General features: G+C 40.0%; 1 protein-coding gene across 5 annotated transcripts in view; it reads right to left on the bottom strand.

Moving 5' to 3' along the window:
- Positions 1–17,162, bottom strand: part of LOC140479829 (mesoderm induction early response protein 1-like) — a 59,547-nt gene that overhangs the window by 28,027 nt on the left and 14,358 nt on the right. For 4 of the 5 annotated variants that reach the window (XM_072574101.1, XM_072574104.1, XM_072574099.1 and 1 more), the window contains exons 3-4: positions 8,170–8,382; positions 5,683–5,815 (exon numbers count right to left, since the gene is read on the bottom strand). In XM_072574101.1, coding sequence (XP_072430202.1) covers positions 5,683–5,815; positions 8,170–8,382 — 346 coding nt within the window. The remainder of the gene's footprint in view (positions 1–5,682; positions 5,816–8,169; positions 8,383–17,162) is intronic. The other variant, XM_072574100.1, reaches the window with a different exon arrangement.

Raw genomic sequence — 17,162 nt, 5'->3', positions numbered from 1 at the left:
TTTATAGAAATTAATGAGGAATTTATTATGCGATTTGTAACTTCCAATTTGTTTTTGAACACAAGTGTTTTTGAAACTTCTACTTCCTATTCTTATGCATATTTTTGGAAAAAAAGTACCATAGTCTCAGTCTACAAATACACAATCAGAACTTTGCAATTTTAACCACAAATACATCTGGATTCCATCATGTTAAATCTTGGTACGCCTTATACAAGACAAAAATACGCAACTTTCTGTGAATGCTGAAATGGATATATGTAAGTCAACTTTTCAATTTGACTCAATTGGTTTAAAACAAATGCTCCACAAGTTTGAAATTTCAGTCAGAGACCAACCACATTCCAACTTGGTGCAACTATTCTACTAAATTGGGGATAAATACAACTAGGATTAATAGGTAGAGAAAATGTGAGAAATTCCTCAATTTACACATATATTGTTACAGTAAAAATAAATGTATACTAGTTAGTTAAGAACAAAATTAAATCTATGGCACTGAATGACATAGCGTCAGATGATGTGGAGTCTGTGTGGGTGGAATTGAGGAACCACAAAGGCAAAAAAAACATAATTGGAGTGGTGTACAGACCTCCTAACAGTGGTCAGGACCAGGGACGAAACATGTACCGGGAAATAGAGAAGGCATGTCAGAAAGGCAAGGTCACAGTGATCATGGGAGACTTCAATATGCAGGTGGACTGGGTAAATAATGTTGCCAGTGGATCCAAAGAAAGGGAATTCATGGAATGCTTACAGGATGGCTTTTTGGAACAGCTTGTCATGGAGCCCACAAGGGAGCAGGCTATTCTGGACCTGGTGCTTTGCAATGAACCAGCCTTTATAAAAGATCTTAAAGTAAGGGAACCCTGAGGAAGCAGCAATCATTATATGGTATTGTTCAGTCTGGAGTTTGAAAGAGAGAAGGCAAAATCGGATGTAATGGTGTTACAGTTAAATAAAGGTAATTATGAGGGCATGAGAGAGGAACTGACAAAAATAGACTGGAAGCAGAGGCTAGCAGGGAAGACAGTAGAGCAAAAATGGCAGGAGTTTGTGGGTATAATTGAGGACACTGTACAGAGGTTCATCCCCAAGAAGAGAAAGATTATCCAGGGAGGGACTAGACAGCCATGGCTGACAAAGGAAGTCAGGAAATGTATTAATGAAAAAGAGAGATCCTATAAAGTGGCCAAGAGCAGTGGGAACTCAGAAGATTGGGAAGGCTACAAAAACAAACAGAGGATAACAAAGAGAGTAATAAGAAAGGAGAGGATCAAATATGAAGGTAGGCTACCCAGTAATATTAGAAATGATAGTAAAAGTTTCTTTCAATACATAAGAAACAAACGACAGGCAAAAGTAGACATTGGGCCACTTCAAACTGATGCTGGAAGCCTAGTGATGGGAGATAAGGAAATAGCAGGAGAACTTAACAAGTACTTTGCGTCAGTTTTCACAATGGAAGACATGAGTAATATCCCAACAATTAAAGGGAGTCAGGGGGCTGAGTTGAGTATGGTTGCCATTACAAAAAAAAGAGATAGTGCTAGAAAAGCTAAAAAGTCTTAAAATTGATAAATCTCCTGGCCCCGATGGGATACATCCTAGTGTTCTGAGAGAGGTGGCTGAGGAAATAGCGGAGGCATTAATTGAGATCTTTCAAGAGTCACTGGAGTCAGGGAAAGTCCCGGATGATTGGAAGATCGCTGTTGTAACCCCCTTGTTCAAGAAGGGATCAAGACAAAAGATGGAAAATTATAGGCCAATTAGCCTAACCGCGGTGGTTGGTAAAATTCTAGAATCCATCATTAAGGATGAGGTTTCTAAATTCTTAGAAGAGCAGAGTCTGATTAGAACAAGTCAACATGGATTTAGTAAGGGGAGGTCATGCCTGACAAACCTGTTGGAATTCTTTGAAGAGGTGACAAGTAGGTTAGACCAGGGAAACCCAGTGGATGTGGTCTATCTAGACTTCCAAAAGGCCTTTGATAAGGTGCCACATGGGAGGCTGCTGAGCAAGGTGAAGGCCTATGGTGTTCGAGGTGAGCTACTGGGATGGATTGAGGATTGGCTGTCTGACAGAAGGCAGAGAGTTGGGATAAAAGGTTCTTTTTCGGAATGACAGCCGGTGACGAGCGGTGTCCCACAGGGTTCAGTGTTGGGGCCACAGCTGTTCGCATTATATATTAATGATCTGGATGAAGGGACTGGGGGCATTCTAGCGAAGTTTGCAGATGATACGAAGTTAGGTGGACAGGCAGGTAGTACTGAGGAAGTGGGGAGGCTACAGAAGGATCTGGACAATTTGGGAGAGTGGTCCAGGAAATGGCTGATGGAATTCAACATGAACAAATGCGATTTGGCAAAAAGAATAAAAGCATAGACTACTTTCTAAACTGTGAGAAAGTTCGTAAAGCCAAAGTACAAAGGGATCTGGGAGTACTAGTTGAGGATTCTCTAAAGGTCAACATGCAGGTAGAGTCAGTGATTAAGAAAGCGAATGCGATGTTGTCACTTATCTCAAGAGGGTTGGAATATAAAAGCACCGTTGTGCTACTGAGACTTTATAAAGCTCTGGTTAGGCCCCATTTGGAGTACTGTGTCCAATTTTGGTCCCCACACCTCAGGAAGGACATAGTGGCACTGGAACGTGTCCAGCGGAGATCCACACGGATGATCCCTGGAATGGTTGGTCTAACATGAGGAATGGCCGAGGATCCTGGGATTGTATTCATTGGAGTTTAGAAGATTAAGGGGAGACTTAATAGAGACGTACAAGATATTACATGGCTTGGAAAGGGTGGATGCTAGGAAATTGTTTCCCTTAGGCGAGGAGACTAGGACCCGTGGACACAGCCTTAAAATTAGAGGGGGTCAATTCAGAACAGAAATGCGGAGACATTTCTTCAGCCAGAGAGTGGTGGGCCTGTGGAATTCATTGCCGCAGAGTGCAGTGGAGGCCAGGATGCTAAATGTCTTCAAGGCAGAGATTGATAGATTCTTGTTGTCTTGAGGAATTAAGGGCGACGGGGAGAATGCGGGTAAGTGGAGTTGAAATGTCCATCAGCCATGATTGAATGGCGGAGTGGACTCGATGGGCCGAATGGCCTTACTTCCACTCCTATGTCTTATGGTCTTATATTTAACTGCCATCATCTGATTTTAATAGCCAAGACTATCACAGACTGAAGTGACTGATAAAAAAAGGACAAATGCAGACTTGAAATAGTCACAGTGATCATCATTATAGATGGAGGGAGGTACAGAGAAACTACACAAATACACTCAACTGGCTCCACTGAAATTACAATTTAATCCAAAAATGTTAACCCAGTCAATGTGAAAATTTGTACTCTATTTAAGTCACATATGCCCATTCATATATTTGGAGATGTAAAATGGTTTGCACAGTATTCAGCTTGGAAAGGCAATAAACTGTGAAATGCACAATGAACCAAATTACAGTTATTTGCTTGGCAGAGAAAAAGAAAATATAAATTCACAACAGAACCTGGAATGCTTACTCTCTTCCCTCTTTCTCTCAACTTTCAAAGTGACTGCCCAGTGAAAAGTCAACTTGGGAAACAGCCATTCACCAAAAACTCCAGAATTCTACAAATGTAACTACTCCCGAAGAAAAAGGTAGCAGCTGCAGACATGAACTGAGGTTTCAATCTCTCAATGCAGACTCTAAGAACTTTAAACTGCATTTGCTTTTATCTGCCTGTTTATATTAGACACCTTGCCCAACTTCCATACAAATAACCTTTTAAATCCATTTTCTATGTTTGCATTTTAATGGGTTAGTAGGTAATAAAATTCTTCTTTCACCCAAGCAAACCTTTGGAATTAGCTTTCATTTTCAAGCAAACATATTTTGATTGAAGTGCGATAGCTGGATGCTTAAAAAAGCAAAAATATTTGCTGTAAATGACCAAAGTAAAAATAGGGAACAATCGCAGTCATCTGCTCGTAATAAAATGTACATTTTCTGTAATTAAACCAGAGCTGAAATACATATCAAAATTATAATAAACACTCAACTGGATATGTGCCAAAGCTTGAAAATTTAATCATGAGTTGGGGGCAAAACGAGAAAATGGCTATTCTAAAGCAGAAGTCAGAATCTGTTTTTTTCTCCTTGCTTTTTGGGGGGTGGGGGGGGAGGTCGTCCCAGGGCGCTTGCATGCATGCACAAGTGTGCTGGCACTCCAAACGCTAAATTCTTGCTGTTCAAAAGTTCACTATAAGCAACTGCCACAACAACTAGGGTTGGAATGACTGCTGTTGGGTGGAAGGGATCTTGGCAAGAATAGGATCAGAGAAGAGAGACTGGAATTTATAGAAGTGTGCAGGTGTGTGTGAAGGACTGTGAAAAGAGTGGAAGAGTGGGGAACTCCACTTTGAGGGGGTGAGGGCAGACTCCAATTGTGGGGGAGGCAAACTCCAATTTGATTGGGGGTGGGAGACTGGGATTGCAAAGGGAAAGGAGAGAACAGTTAAATATTTTAACAAGGATAGTGTATTGTATGAAAATTACTATCGTAATAACATCGTCAATTATATACTTCAAATGAGCGTCTGTGTATTACATCTTCAAATTTCTCATTCACTGAATTACTATTAGATGCACTGATTGTGTTTGGAACAAACACATAGCTGTTTAGCTGTGACCTTCACCAGTCTGTGGAAAGTGTATACTTTGGATGTACTGGGATGTCAGTTATTTCATTAAAATCTGCATTCGTTGTTAATTCATTCATATATCCCTAAATATATTGCTGAATTCTTCATTTCTGAATCTATGCAAGTGCAAATATTGCATAAATCAGCACAAACACAAAAAGCAATTTTACAAGATTGCATTGTCTAATAGAAACAGTAAGGAAATAAAAAAGGAACCTGCCAAAATCAAAACAACAGACATGGGGGAGAAAACAAAAAGTCCTCCAAACCAGAAATAGCTCTGATAATGTACAGTTAAATGCGAGTAAATATGGAAATGCAATCCCAAAAGTGTTTGTTTAAATAATGCAGTTCTAGTTAGTCATGAATAATTGATGTCACTTTGTCAGAAAACATTACTAATAATAGCTATAAAACAATCATTAGGACAATTAAAATGAACAATACAGGTGCCCTTTACAGGTATGAGATGCAGCAGTAGAACGTTAACAAATAAAGGTACAATGTTTAGTACAAGTTTATCAATCCATCAACTCTTGAAATAACTGTTGCATTAGCCCGAGGTTTAGTCTTCAGATATTTTTCTTAATCCCTTGAGATAACACTATCTCTCCTAATATAAAGGACCCACTTCCAGCTTGTCACGGTGGTATTAGTTGTTAATACCTAATTCTTGATAAATTGATATCAAGATGAATTTCAACCAGGTACAAATAATGAAAACTATATTCTCACATGCTACCAATCTTCAGCCAACTGTATTGTGCAAATGACTCAATTTTTAGAATCCATGGCACCTATAAATCACACTCCAAGTTTAACTAATGGGTAATTTCACAACTTGCACTTCTGACAGTATTTACTGGAACCGGCTGTGGCAAAACCACTTGTTACTTTCGCAATAACAAAGAGTAGAATAGCTATTAAGAATATCTTTGATAATGTGGCAAGTGAATAAAATTTGGCTTCTTTCACATTCACAAGGAAGTATACCTATGTCTAAGTATTTACATCTGCGTGGTCGGATCATCTCTTGCACATCTTGAGAGGTAGTCAAAGGTGCAAGGTCATCATTCGAAGACCGGGTTTCATCATCTTGTCCACTTGAGTTCTTTGGTATTTCTTGCTGCACAAATAAGAGATGTCAATAATATAGCTCAGTTAATACAATAAAGTTTGATGAAAAAATAAAGTTAAAAATAAAGGTCTATGTAAGGCCCTCATGATACTTTAAAACCTCGGATGTACATAATAGAAACAAAGTGAATGACAAGAAATCATAATTCAGATTGTAAAAAAATAATGTTTTGATTAAAAATAACAAGAGAAAAAGGGAACTGCATTAGGCTAGCTAAACTGGAGTCCATAATAGTTGTGAAAAGAAAATTCATGTTCATTATGGAAAATTGCACCATACTGAATTCAATCAGTATCTGGATGAAAAAGTTTCTATTTTGTGCACATGAAAATTCATTACAAGTGTGAGATTGTAAAGGACTTATAAACAACCTGCACTGAAAAGGTGAAAACCTATAAAGAAAAATTACCATAGTTACTCCAGAGACTAGTTAAAAAATCACAACACCAGGTTATAGTCAAACAGATTTATTTGGAAGCACTAGCTTTCGGAGCACTGCTCCTTCATCAGGTTGACAACCACCTGATGAAGGAGCAGTGCTACAAAAGCTACTGCTTCCAAATAAACCTGTTGGACTCTAACCTGGTGTTGCGTGATTTTCAACTTTGTACACCCCAATCCAACAGTGGCACCTCCAAATCCAGAGACTAGGGATACATTTCTTTAAGGGGGAGGAAATACAAGGAGAAAATATGTATATGACAATCCCAAGGAATTACAGCACAATGTCATTAGGATTTTACTGATTTTACTTTCTCACTCCTTCAGTTAAGTCTTTTCTTTGCCCTTTACAAATGGGTTCACATTTCACTATTAGGCATTCCTAGTCTTTACCTATCATTTACATTGCCTACATAAAAATATATGAACAAGCGAGAGTCACCCTTTCTTCCAGAGAGAGATAGATGATTTGCTCAGCTTCACCTTCACAGCAAAGTAAAATGCATGGTGCAAAGTTTAAGCATGAGATCTTGAAAGCTGATGTATGAATTTTGAAATTCAGCTCTGGACTGAACAGAATGGAGAGTTGTGTATGCAGCCAGAGCAAATTAACTAGGGTGAGGATGGTGTCAGTGGTGGGGAAGTAATGTTTAGCATTTACCAAAAACAACTGATTTTGACATGCTCAATTTTCGTTGGAGGTAATCATGGATCACCCATAATATAGGTCATTCTGCTATAACATGCGTTGAGTCAGTGCAAGTCGGCTATTGAATTCAACTGACGAATGGTAGACATTGTTTGGATAACATGAACTTTCTCCTGAAGGGGTATAGTGATTTTCTATAGTGGTTTTCCATAGTGCGAGATTGCAGAGGAACATAGCTGTCGCGTTATAGCAGAACGACTTGTACATGGAAAATAAGTGGACGAGACCATTCAATATGATCATGCAATTTCAGTATCCCACTCCCACTTTCTCTCCATACCACTTGATTCCTTTAGCTACAATATACCTAACGATCTGGCCCCAAAAGTTTTCTGTGGTACAGATTAGTTCTGAAAGCAGGCAATCTGATATGTTCGAAATGCAAACTGATATGAAAGTAGATGCAATCAATGATGATAAATAGGGAATATGTAACTAATAGCTATGGTTTTAAAAAAAAAGCTGAGGATGTATCCTTGAGAAAGTTTAAAAAGTAATGCAGGGATGTAAGAGTCTGCTCACAAGCACAAACAGATAGAAAGGAACGGAAAAGCAGGCTCAGAGTTGGATCACTGAGAATGAAAGGAGAAAGAGGTTTATCTTAGAGAAGTGGAAGGTGACAAGAGGATACAAGACTTGAAGCCATGGAGTATAATTGATGACTCACCCAAAGTGGACAATAAATTCAAAACGATGTTGACACTTTATACAGAATATAAAAGAATGAGGGATATAGGGCGAGGGCACAGTTATATATTGAGTTAAGCCTAAATGTTAGGTTTGGTATCAAAAACAGAAGCAATCTTATATTTGGGTCAACTTCTATGCCACAAACTACAACAACTGTAACTAAGGTTGAAATGATTGAGATATTAAGTTCATGTGAAACAGCAAGCTGAGATGGGCATGTCTTTGGAGAATTTACATGACGTACGATATTGAGCAATGAGGAAAGTGAAAAAAGACTAAGACAGTTACATTCCTACAGAGACAACTTGGATTTGGTAGGAAAAAACCCACATTGACAAGTTTCTCATAATAACTGGACAGAAAACTTAAAAATTGCACAGTCACTATTAGATTTTACTGAAGCCCCAGTAACAACAGAACCAAAACTGCATCAAATGAAGTTCCCAGCTCCATCCTGTAGTTAGCTCTGGTGGAATCTGCTGTGCCCAAACTTTTAACTAACCTGATGTAGATGTACATCTGGCAGATCCTCGGTCTCTGGAACTTCACTACTTCCACTATTTTCCTCATTATCTCCATCATCCCCATCATCCTCCTCCTCTGCTTCATCATCTTCGTCATCATCGTCATCATCCTCGTCTTCCTCACCAGGAAATGGAACAGTCTTCCCATAACCATACAAATTTAATAAATCTTGGATTGGCATTTCACCTTCCTAAAATGGAAAAAACACAGAAGAGGCATTTAGTTACAAAGGCTATTTCTTACACTAGATTGACTCAAAGTAGGAGGATTTCATTAACATGGCTGTCTAGTTAATTCAATAGCTGTGTACCTAGATATGTAATATGATTCAATTTTATGCAGTTAACTCAATCATGAGGGAAAATTTGAGATAGCTTAAGAACTGATTGATATTTGACACTAAACCTCCCATGAAAAGGTCCCAGTATCTTAGCCTACAATGAATTAGCTTGGTACTACCAGAGTAGCCTCAGATGATACTACACACTGTTTTTGCAGAGATGACAGGCATTTGGCAACACCAACATTAATTGAAACAGTCAAATCTATAACTGGCATGTATGATAGTTAGCTACAGTTGCCCTTTCAAACTGCTGTAGTGGTGCTGCCAGTTCCTCCAGTGCTGTTAGGTAGAATTCCAAGTTTCCCTACAATAACAAAGGAACAGCTAGATATTACTTTCAAGTTCGGATGGTGAGCAATGTGGATGGGAAATTTGCAAGTGATGTTCTTGTTCTGCAAGACAGTAGAGATTGCAAGCGCAGAAGGTGCTGGTAAAAATGACTTGGTGAATTGTTGCAGTGCATCTTGTAGACAGTACACACTGCATTCAGTGCACTGGTTGTGGAAGCAGTGCATATTTAAGGTTGTGGATGGCATGCCAATTAAGTTAGCTTCTGGGACCTGGTTGGTTCTAAGCTTATAATGTGTTGTTGGAGCTGAACAGGAGACAATGGTGTAGTGGTAATGTCAATGGACTAGCAATTCAGAATCTCAAGTCAATGCTCAGGGGACTGGGTAACTTATGGCAGATAGTGGAATTTGACTTCAATAGAAAGATCTGGAAGAAAGAGCTGGCCTAATTATCATTAAAAGCCTCCTGGTTCACTAATGCCCTTTAGGGAAGGACATCTGCTTTTCTTATCTGGTCTGGACTACATGCGAGTCCAGAACCACAGCAATGTTGTCGACTCTGAACTCATCTAGCCAATTAGAGATGGGCAATAAATGCTGGCCTAGCTAGCAACATCTTTGAACAATTAAGTAGAATTTAAGACACACCTGACATGTATTTCATAGATTGTGGAAAGGCAGTGGAGGATCAGGTCAGGGATTACTCATTGTATAGTGGAAGCAGTAGTTACGCTATGGACTAACAAACCAGAGATTTGCACTAATTGTGGCAATATAAGTTTATGGGGGAGGCTATATCTATTTGGGAGTATTACCGGACCAGTAATCAAGGTTAAATCATTGGTTTGAATTCCAAATCATAATAACTGAACTCAAGATGCACCATTTAAATCTGGAATTAAAAAGGGGGTTAATGATGACCACAAAACCATTGCCATTTGTCGTAAAATCTGTCATTATCTGGTCTGACCTACAAACCATCACAGACCTCACAACTGACCTATACACCAGAAATGATAATGGCAATCCCAGCTCTGTTGACCTTGCGAAGTCTTAAATGGGGGCTGTACCAAAATTATATGAGTTGCCCCACAAACCAATCAAGCAACAGCCTGAATATCATATTTATAAAGCTATATCAGATGCAATAGCACAGTAATAAATATTGGGAGGGAGTTTCCCTGTACTTTGTTTTGGACTGCTTTATATTCTCAGAGGTTGCAAATGGAACAGAATACACAAATCAACAATTAGCCCACATCTGACCTAAGGGTGGAAAGAAGGTAAGTGATTAAGCCAGCTGACAATAACTGAGCATGTGACACCACCACCAAGAAACACTGCAATGGAAGCCTTGGGATGAACTGAACATATGCTGATGCGTATCAATGTGATGTGCATCCACATCTGAATAACCTTCTAATCTCCGTCTCGGCTCATACAAACAACCTGAGCAAAGCACAAGAAGTGCCTTACTAAATAACAAATGCATTCAGTAAAGGATGAGTGAAATTTCAAAACTCCATATTCCTTAGGTTCAGTATGTCTGGTGTCTCACAAATTAATCCCATTTTCCGGGTTATCTTTGTGACCCAATATTGAGGTATACAGAGTAAAGAGAATTAAGGTAGCATTAATAAAGCCCTATATCCAATGGTCTCACATGATAATCAATAAGTCAGACCCAGAATATTGAAGGATAAGACATGAGGAAGGATATTTTTAAAAAAGTAATCGTTTGGATTTGTTAAGGGACTGAATTTTTTGCATTTGCAGTAATCTCAGCATTCTTTCAAAAACAAAAAAACAACATATATCTGATATGTGAAGTAAAAAATAGAAATTTGCCAGAAATATGTAGGTCAAGTAGCATTTATAAAGGGAGATGCTGCCAGAAAGGTCATCAATTTGAAACTTCCTCTCACCACAGATGGAATCAGTTTCAACAAAATACAAAATTTTCTGGAAGCTTTCACTTTGTGTTCAGCATAGAATCCCTACAGTGTAGAAGCAGGCTATTTGGCCCATCCAGTATACATCGCCCCCCCCCCCTGCAGAGCATCCCATTCAACCCTATCCAGTCCTGTAACCCTGCATTTTCCCATGGCTGGTCCACCTAGCCTACGCATCCCTGGACACTATGGGCATTTTTGCGCAGCCAATTCACCCAAGTTGCAAATCTTTGGACCGTGGGAGGAACCTACATAGATACATGGGGAGAACATGCAAACTCCACACAAGGGTGGAACTGAACCTGGGTGCTCATCACTGAGAGGCAGCAGTGCTAACCACTGAGCCACTATTCTGCCCTATTATAACTTGCTGTCACTCCCATTAACAAATAAGAGATGGTGCTTACCTTATTAGCAAACTAAATTTCATTTATCTCTATAATTTCCCTGTAAAACAAAAGCTTAGTTATCATTGCACATCATAGCCAGCACCACTTCGTTCCTTTCCTCCTACTCTTACCTAGACACGCACAGCTGAAGGACTACGATGATAACAGCACAAGCAGGACAGCAGATTTTCCAACTGAGCATGCATGGATGGAACTAGCGGAGGATGTCAGCTGCAGCTGGAACACCTTCAACTTTTTCATCAAAATATTCTAGTATGTAACTCAAGATCAAGACAGGCAAAAAACATAGCACTCTCTGGTGCCAAAGACCAAGACTCGCCCTGCATAGAAAACCTTAGGGCAACATACCTTACAACTTCACTCATAACCTCTCTACAGATACCACGGAAGATAGCAGTGATCTGCCTTTAGAGCACAAATCTCCTGAAACATAGTATTTTAGACATGGTGCAAGTGTTGACTCTATGCTTGTTTAGGAGTTTTCTTTCTTTGTGAATGGATCTCTGTAGCTAGCCCATTGTTGTATGGAAAGGCTGTGACTCAAAAAAAAAAGCTGGTGTTGCGCCTACTGAAGTTGAAGCATTTCAGTGGTGTGTCCCTGTGCCTCAGCAAAGGTGGATAGTAGAGTTACATAAGCTGTTCTCATACTCTGGAGACAACTAGAAAAAAAAAGGGCAGTTGTAGATGGGTTTAGTGATTAATAAGTGAGGTGCCTTCCAATAAGGCAATCAAATAAACAGTGAAAGCATACTGATGAGCTAAACACCAATATCTCATGTATTTGAACGCTTCAATAAAACTAATCAAAAGTCTCTCCAGTTTGACAGTTCACCAAAACTCTTGTTGGATGCAGTTTCCTGAACCTTTTGCTTTGTAGAAACAGTACAGATTGGCTGCACTTATGGGAATGAGGGAATCATGTACAATTACTGATAACTGCTCTTCTAAGTACTTACACTGAGAAATAGTGATTTCCTACTACAGAGTTAGTGAGGAAGCCAGAAGAGAGCAGGATCATCTTATAATGCTGACCAGATGTTACTTCCTGCAATTTTTACATGATCTCAAACACACCTTTCGGCCTGGGAAAATTGCACATCAAGAGTCTTTTGCTTATCCGAACAGGAAGCCGACCGTTTACCCTCTTTCTGTCTTTCATTTAGTCATTAAGGCTACAAATTTGTTCAGACTGCAGTCCCTGCCCGAATTTTGGACGTGCCAAAATGTCATCTTTTGTTTTTTAAATAAATATGATCCAGAAAAATGAGACTAAACATGCCACAAAAATGAAATCACATGTTCAATCATCCAATCTTTTTAGAATGAGTTAATGAATGACAGGTTCCAAATATCAAACATCTCCACTTGCAACTCAGGTGTTAAACTAAAATCAGTCCTAGCAGAAAATGTTCATCTCATGTTTTGCTCAGTACAGCAATTTCCATATTGCAAATGGGTTCCATTCTGGAGTCCTTTTGCAAGTTGATTTATACATCAATCACAACATATGCAGTGTAATTTAAAGTACCAATTTGTAAGAATAGGAAACGTTTGCAAGTTGGATCTTTAAAATTACACCCCTGCATTGGATCACATTCATAAGTATGAGTGTTCATGGATGTTATAAGATAACATCAAGTGTTAGTGGTCAGCCAATGCACTGGTATTTGAAAACAGCTCCTGATCATTATTACAACTCCTGTTGGAAAATGCATACATCAACACATCATTGACCTTTCATTAGAACTGTACATTAATGCCAACATACATACACAGAATGTATGAGTGCCACAAACAGGATTCCACAATTCTATGACCAATAGATCAGGCAAAAGCTCTGTAGTCACAATTGGTCATGGACAATTAAAATAAACCTGTGGTAACAGTTATATCCTTAAATGATAGCAGAGCCATTACCCATGTGCAAAACAAAGCTGAAGAAGTTCTTACAAGATCTTTAACCAGAAATACTGATTCACCTTGATCTCTGGAGATCAATCCTATTACAGATATCAAACTTTAGTCAATTCACATTATATCACGTGACATAAAGAAACAGCTAAAAATGATTGGCTGAAAAGCCTACATGCCCTAGCAACATCCCAACAATAGTGAAAATGTGCTCTAAAATAAGGTGTTTCTCTAGTCAGGCTTTTCCAATGGAGCTACAACTCCAGCGTTTACCCAAGGAAAACATCTAGGTACATCCTGCTCCTAAAATGCTAAACAAATCTAATTTGGTCAACTAGAATTCTATCAGCGTACTCTCATTAACAATGAAGTGAAGGAATGGTATCAGAGCATATCAAGCAGCACTTACTTGCCTACTTACTGATGCTCAGTTTAGGTTCCATCAGGATCACTTGGCTCCAGACAACAGCCTTAGTCCAATCAAGCACCAAAAGCACTAGTCTCCATGATGAGGCAATAGTACTTACTCTCACCATTAAACAAGCAAAAAGTCCTTGTAAAAGTGAAGTCAATTGTAATTAGGGGGAAACTCTTCACTGATTAGAGTCATAAACAGCTCAAAGAAGTTGCAAAGCAAATATCTCAGCTCCAGGCCCTCAATTCAAGATTTCCTCAGGGTAGTGTCTCAGGCAAAACGATTAAATGCTCATTTCCATTCTCAACAACTAAAGTGAAGCATTCAGTGGAAGGATACAAGACGACCTAAACAACGTTCAGGATCAGGCTCATAATCGACAATTACCATTAGTGTCACAAAGCACAGGCAATGATCATTTTCAAAAATATGATATACAACATCACCAGGGGAAAGTGAGGATATTTTCCTTTATTCCCAATTCCTCCACCTCCTCCGCATCTGTTCCCAGGACGACCAATTCCACCTCAAAGTCCCCGATGGCCCCCTTCCCACGTGATTGACAATGCTCTCCGGTGCATCTCCACCACTGCCCTTGAACACCACTCCTCCCAACGCAAAAGGACAGAACCCCCCTGGTCGTCATGTTCCATCCAATCATCCTCTGCCACTTTTGCCACCTCCAAATGGACCCGACTACCAGAGATATATTTCCCTCCCCACACCTATCAGCATTCCAAAAAGACCATTCCCTTTGCAACTCCCTCGTCAGGTCCACGCTCTCCACTAGCCCACACCCCATTCCTGGCACCTTTCCCTACACCGCAGGAAGTGCAAAACCTGCACCCACACCACTCACCCCACCTCTGTCCAAGGCCCCAAGGGATCCTTGCACATCTGTCAGAAATTCACTGTACCTCTACCAATGTCATCTACTGCATCCGTTGCACCCAGTGTGGTCTCCTCTACATTGGGGAGACAGGACGCGTTTTTGCGGATCATTTCAGAGAACATTTCTGGGACACCCGCACCCACCAACCCCACTGTCCCCTGGCTGAAACACTTCAATAGCCCTCCCGCTCCAACAAGGACATCAGATCCTGGGCCTCCTCCACCACCAAACCGTTACCACTCGACACTTGGAGGAGGAATGCCTCACATTCCGCCTTGAGACAATGCAACGACATGGGATAAATGTTGATTTCAACAGCTTCCTCATTTCCCCTCCTCCACATTATCCCAGTCCCAAGCCTCCAACTCAGCACTGCCCTCCGGACCCCGCCCATCACTGCCCCCTCTGACCTATCACCTCCTCACTCACTTTCATCCACCTGTCGCTTTCTCAGCTATTTCCCCTCCAACCTCACCCCCCTCCCATTTATCTCTCAGCCCAACCCACAGGCCTCATTCCTGATGGAGGGCTTATGCCCGAAACTTCGATTCTCCCGCTTCTCTGATGCTGCCTGACCTGCTGTGGTTTTCAAACACCACACTCTCAACCAACGTCATTACCACTCACAATCACCCACCATGAATATCCAGCAAGGAGATGACACCACTCGTCAGACACTTAACTGGACTAGCTACAGGGTATAGGATGTGTACTATTCTGCATGAATAACTCATCACCTGACTTCATAAAATTTCTATCATCCGTAACACAAATTATGTGATGGAAGACTTTGCACTTGCCTGGTTAAATGCTGCTCAAACATTCAAGAAGTTCCACGACAAAGCAACAAATTACATTGACTTTCATCAACATATTGTGGTTCCAATAAAGCAGCACATACAAGCAATTTTCTTCTTCAGGCTAATATCTATCAAATGTGACCTCTGCAAACAATAAGGGTAGCAGAAGGCTGAGAACGCCCACCATCTGCAACAAAACAGTCAAAATCTTGGAGCTCTTTTAAAAATAAAACGAGACACCTGCAGACTAATGAAGGTGGCTCACTATCTTCTGAAGGACAACTTGTGATGACCATGCCAAAAGAGGAGTTCAAAATAAACGCAAGTGTTGAAATGGAAACAACAGACCTACCAGGAAAAACACATCATTGTTGACGGCAATTACAGATCTTGGAATGAGCACTTTGTGAAGACAATGTGCCTTGGCATCAGTTGAGATAGATCTTATATCATCACAAATTGTTTCAGTGTCAATGCTAAAAATATCTAGGTGCCAGAGTAAGATTGGTAAAATGTATTGACAGAACTGTTTTGATTTGATCATAAGTTTTTTTTAAAAAAGTGGTAAATAATTAAAGACATCCCAAGCACATTCAGGTTAAAAGCAAACGGATAATGAATTGACAAGAATTAACAAGATTCACACTATTTGAATTGGTAAACAGACCTGACTGAGTGTCAATGTTAATGTCAAGAGGCATGTTTAGTGAAAGCCACTGTGATAAATAGGAATGTAATGCAGAATGTGCTGCAGTTATGACAATATCATAAAGCACCTGGTTTAACCACATCATGTAAAACTCCAGTATATAGGTCACAATGTCCTCATATACCTTCTAATGCAAGAAACAATGTAGGGGAAAACGCTACAGTTGAAGTGGCTTCTCAGCCAAACAAGGTAAAAAAGTATATCTTCAGTTATCACATGAAGATAGTACTGCGTCTCATGTCACTCAAGAGTGAGAAACATTGTGTATCTGCAAGCTGGCAGCACACTATCAAGTTCTTGAAAGGCTACATTACACTGAAGTTCATGTACTCACTACAGAGACTTGGCAAACTGCAGAACTGCTTCCAATTATGTTTCTTTCTGGGAAACTAGGATAAGCACTATAGATTATCCACAAGTTCAGTATGAAAACATCTGGATGTGAGTTTGCTCAGAACTGGAAGGTTAGTTTTCAGACGTTTTGCCACCATACTAGGGAACATCATCAATGAGCCTCTGGTGAAGCGCTGGTGTTGTCCTGCTTTCTATTTATTTGTTTAGGTTTCTTTGTGTTGGTGCTGTCATTTCCAATTTTCCTTTTCCCTTGGGAGGGTGGAAAATGCGGTCTAAATCAATGTGTTTCTTGATAGAGTTCTGCGTGGAGTGCCATGCTTCCAGGAATTCTCGTGCAAGTCTCTGTTTGGCTTTTCCTAGGATGGATGTGTCATCCCAGTTTCACCAGAATCTCACTAGTATGCCTGAAAATAAACCTTCCAGCTCAGCGAGCAAATTCACATCCAGAACCTCAACCGGAGTACAAATCTCAAACTCGCAAAATGAAAACATCTGGTTCACAGACCAATGTCACACAACACCAAAGAACAAAGTGGGGACTGAGGCTTTTCCAGTGTTCAAGGAATAACTTGCACACTAATACTCAAATAGAAAAGCTCTGTCAATCATCAAAACCTAAATAATGCAATGTGAGTCACTGCCTAATCTAGAAACTCACAAGGGATATATGGAGAAAATAGGGATAACGTATTTGACAAATGTGTTCATAACCTTATGGCCAGATTGTCTGATGAAAAGTGCATGCAGCTTTTTGGATATCATTTTCAGGATGCAGAAGTGGATGGACAAGGTTACAGCCAATCCAGTTACCTGAGGTGAAGCTAAGGTACTGGATGCCTAAACCATGTAGTTCGTATCATGAAGATGTTGCCACGATGTTTCATAGAGAGTTCC

The sequence above is a fragment of the Chiloscyllium punctatum genome, chromosome 7 (assembly GCF_047496795.1).
Source record: "Chiloscyllium punctatum isolate Juve2018m chromosome 7, sChiPun1.3, whole genome shotgun sequence".
NCBI lineage: Eukaryota > Metazoa > Chordata > Chondrichthyes > Orectolobiformes > Hemiscylliidae > Chiloscyllium > Chiloscyllium punctatum.
This window is presented reverse-complemented; position numbering and strand designations above follow the sequence as displayed.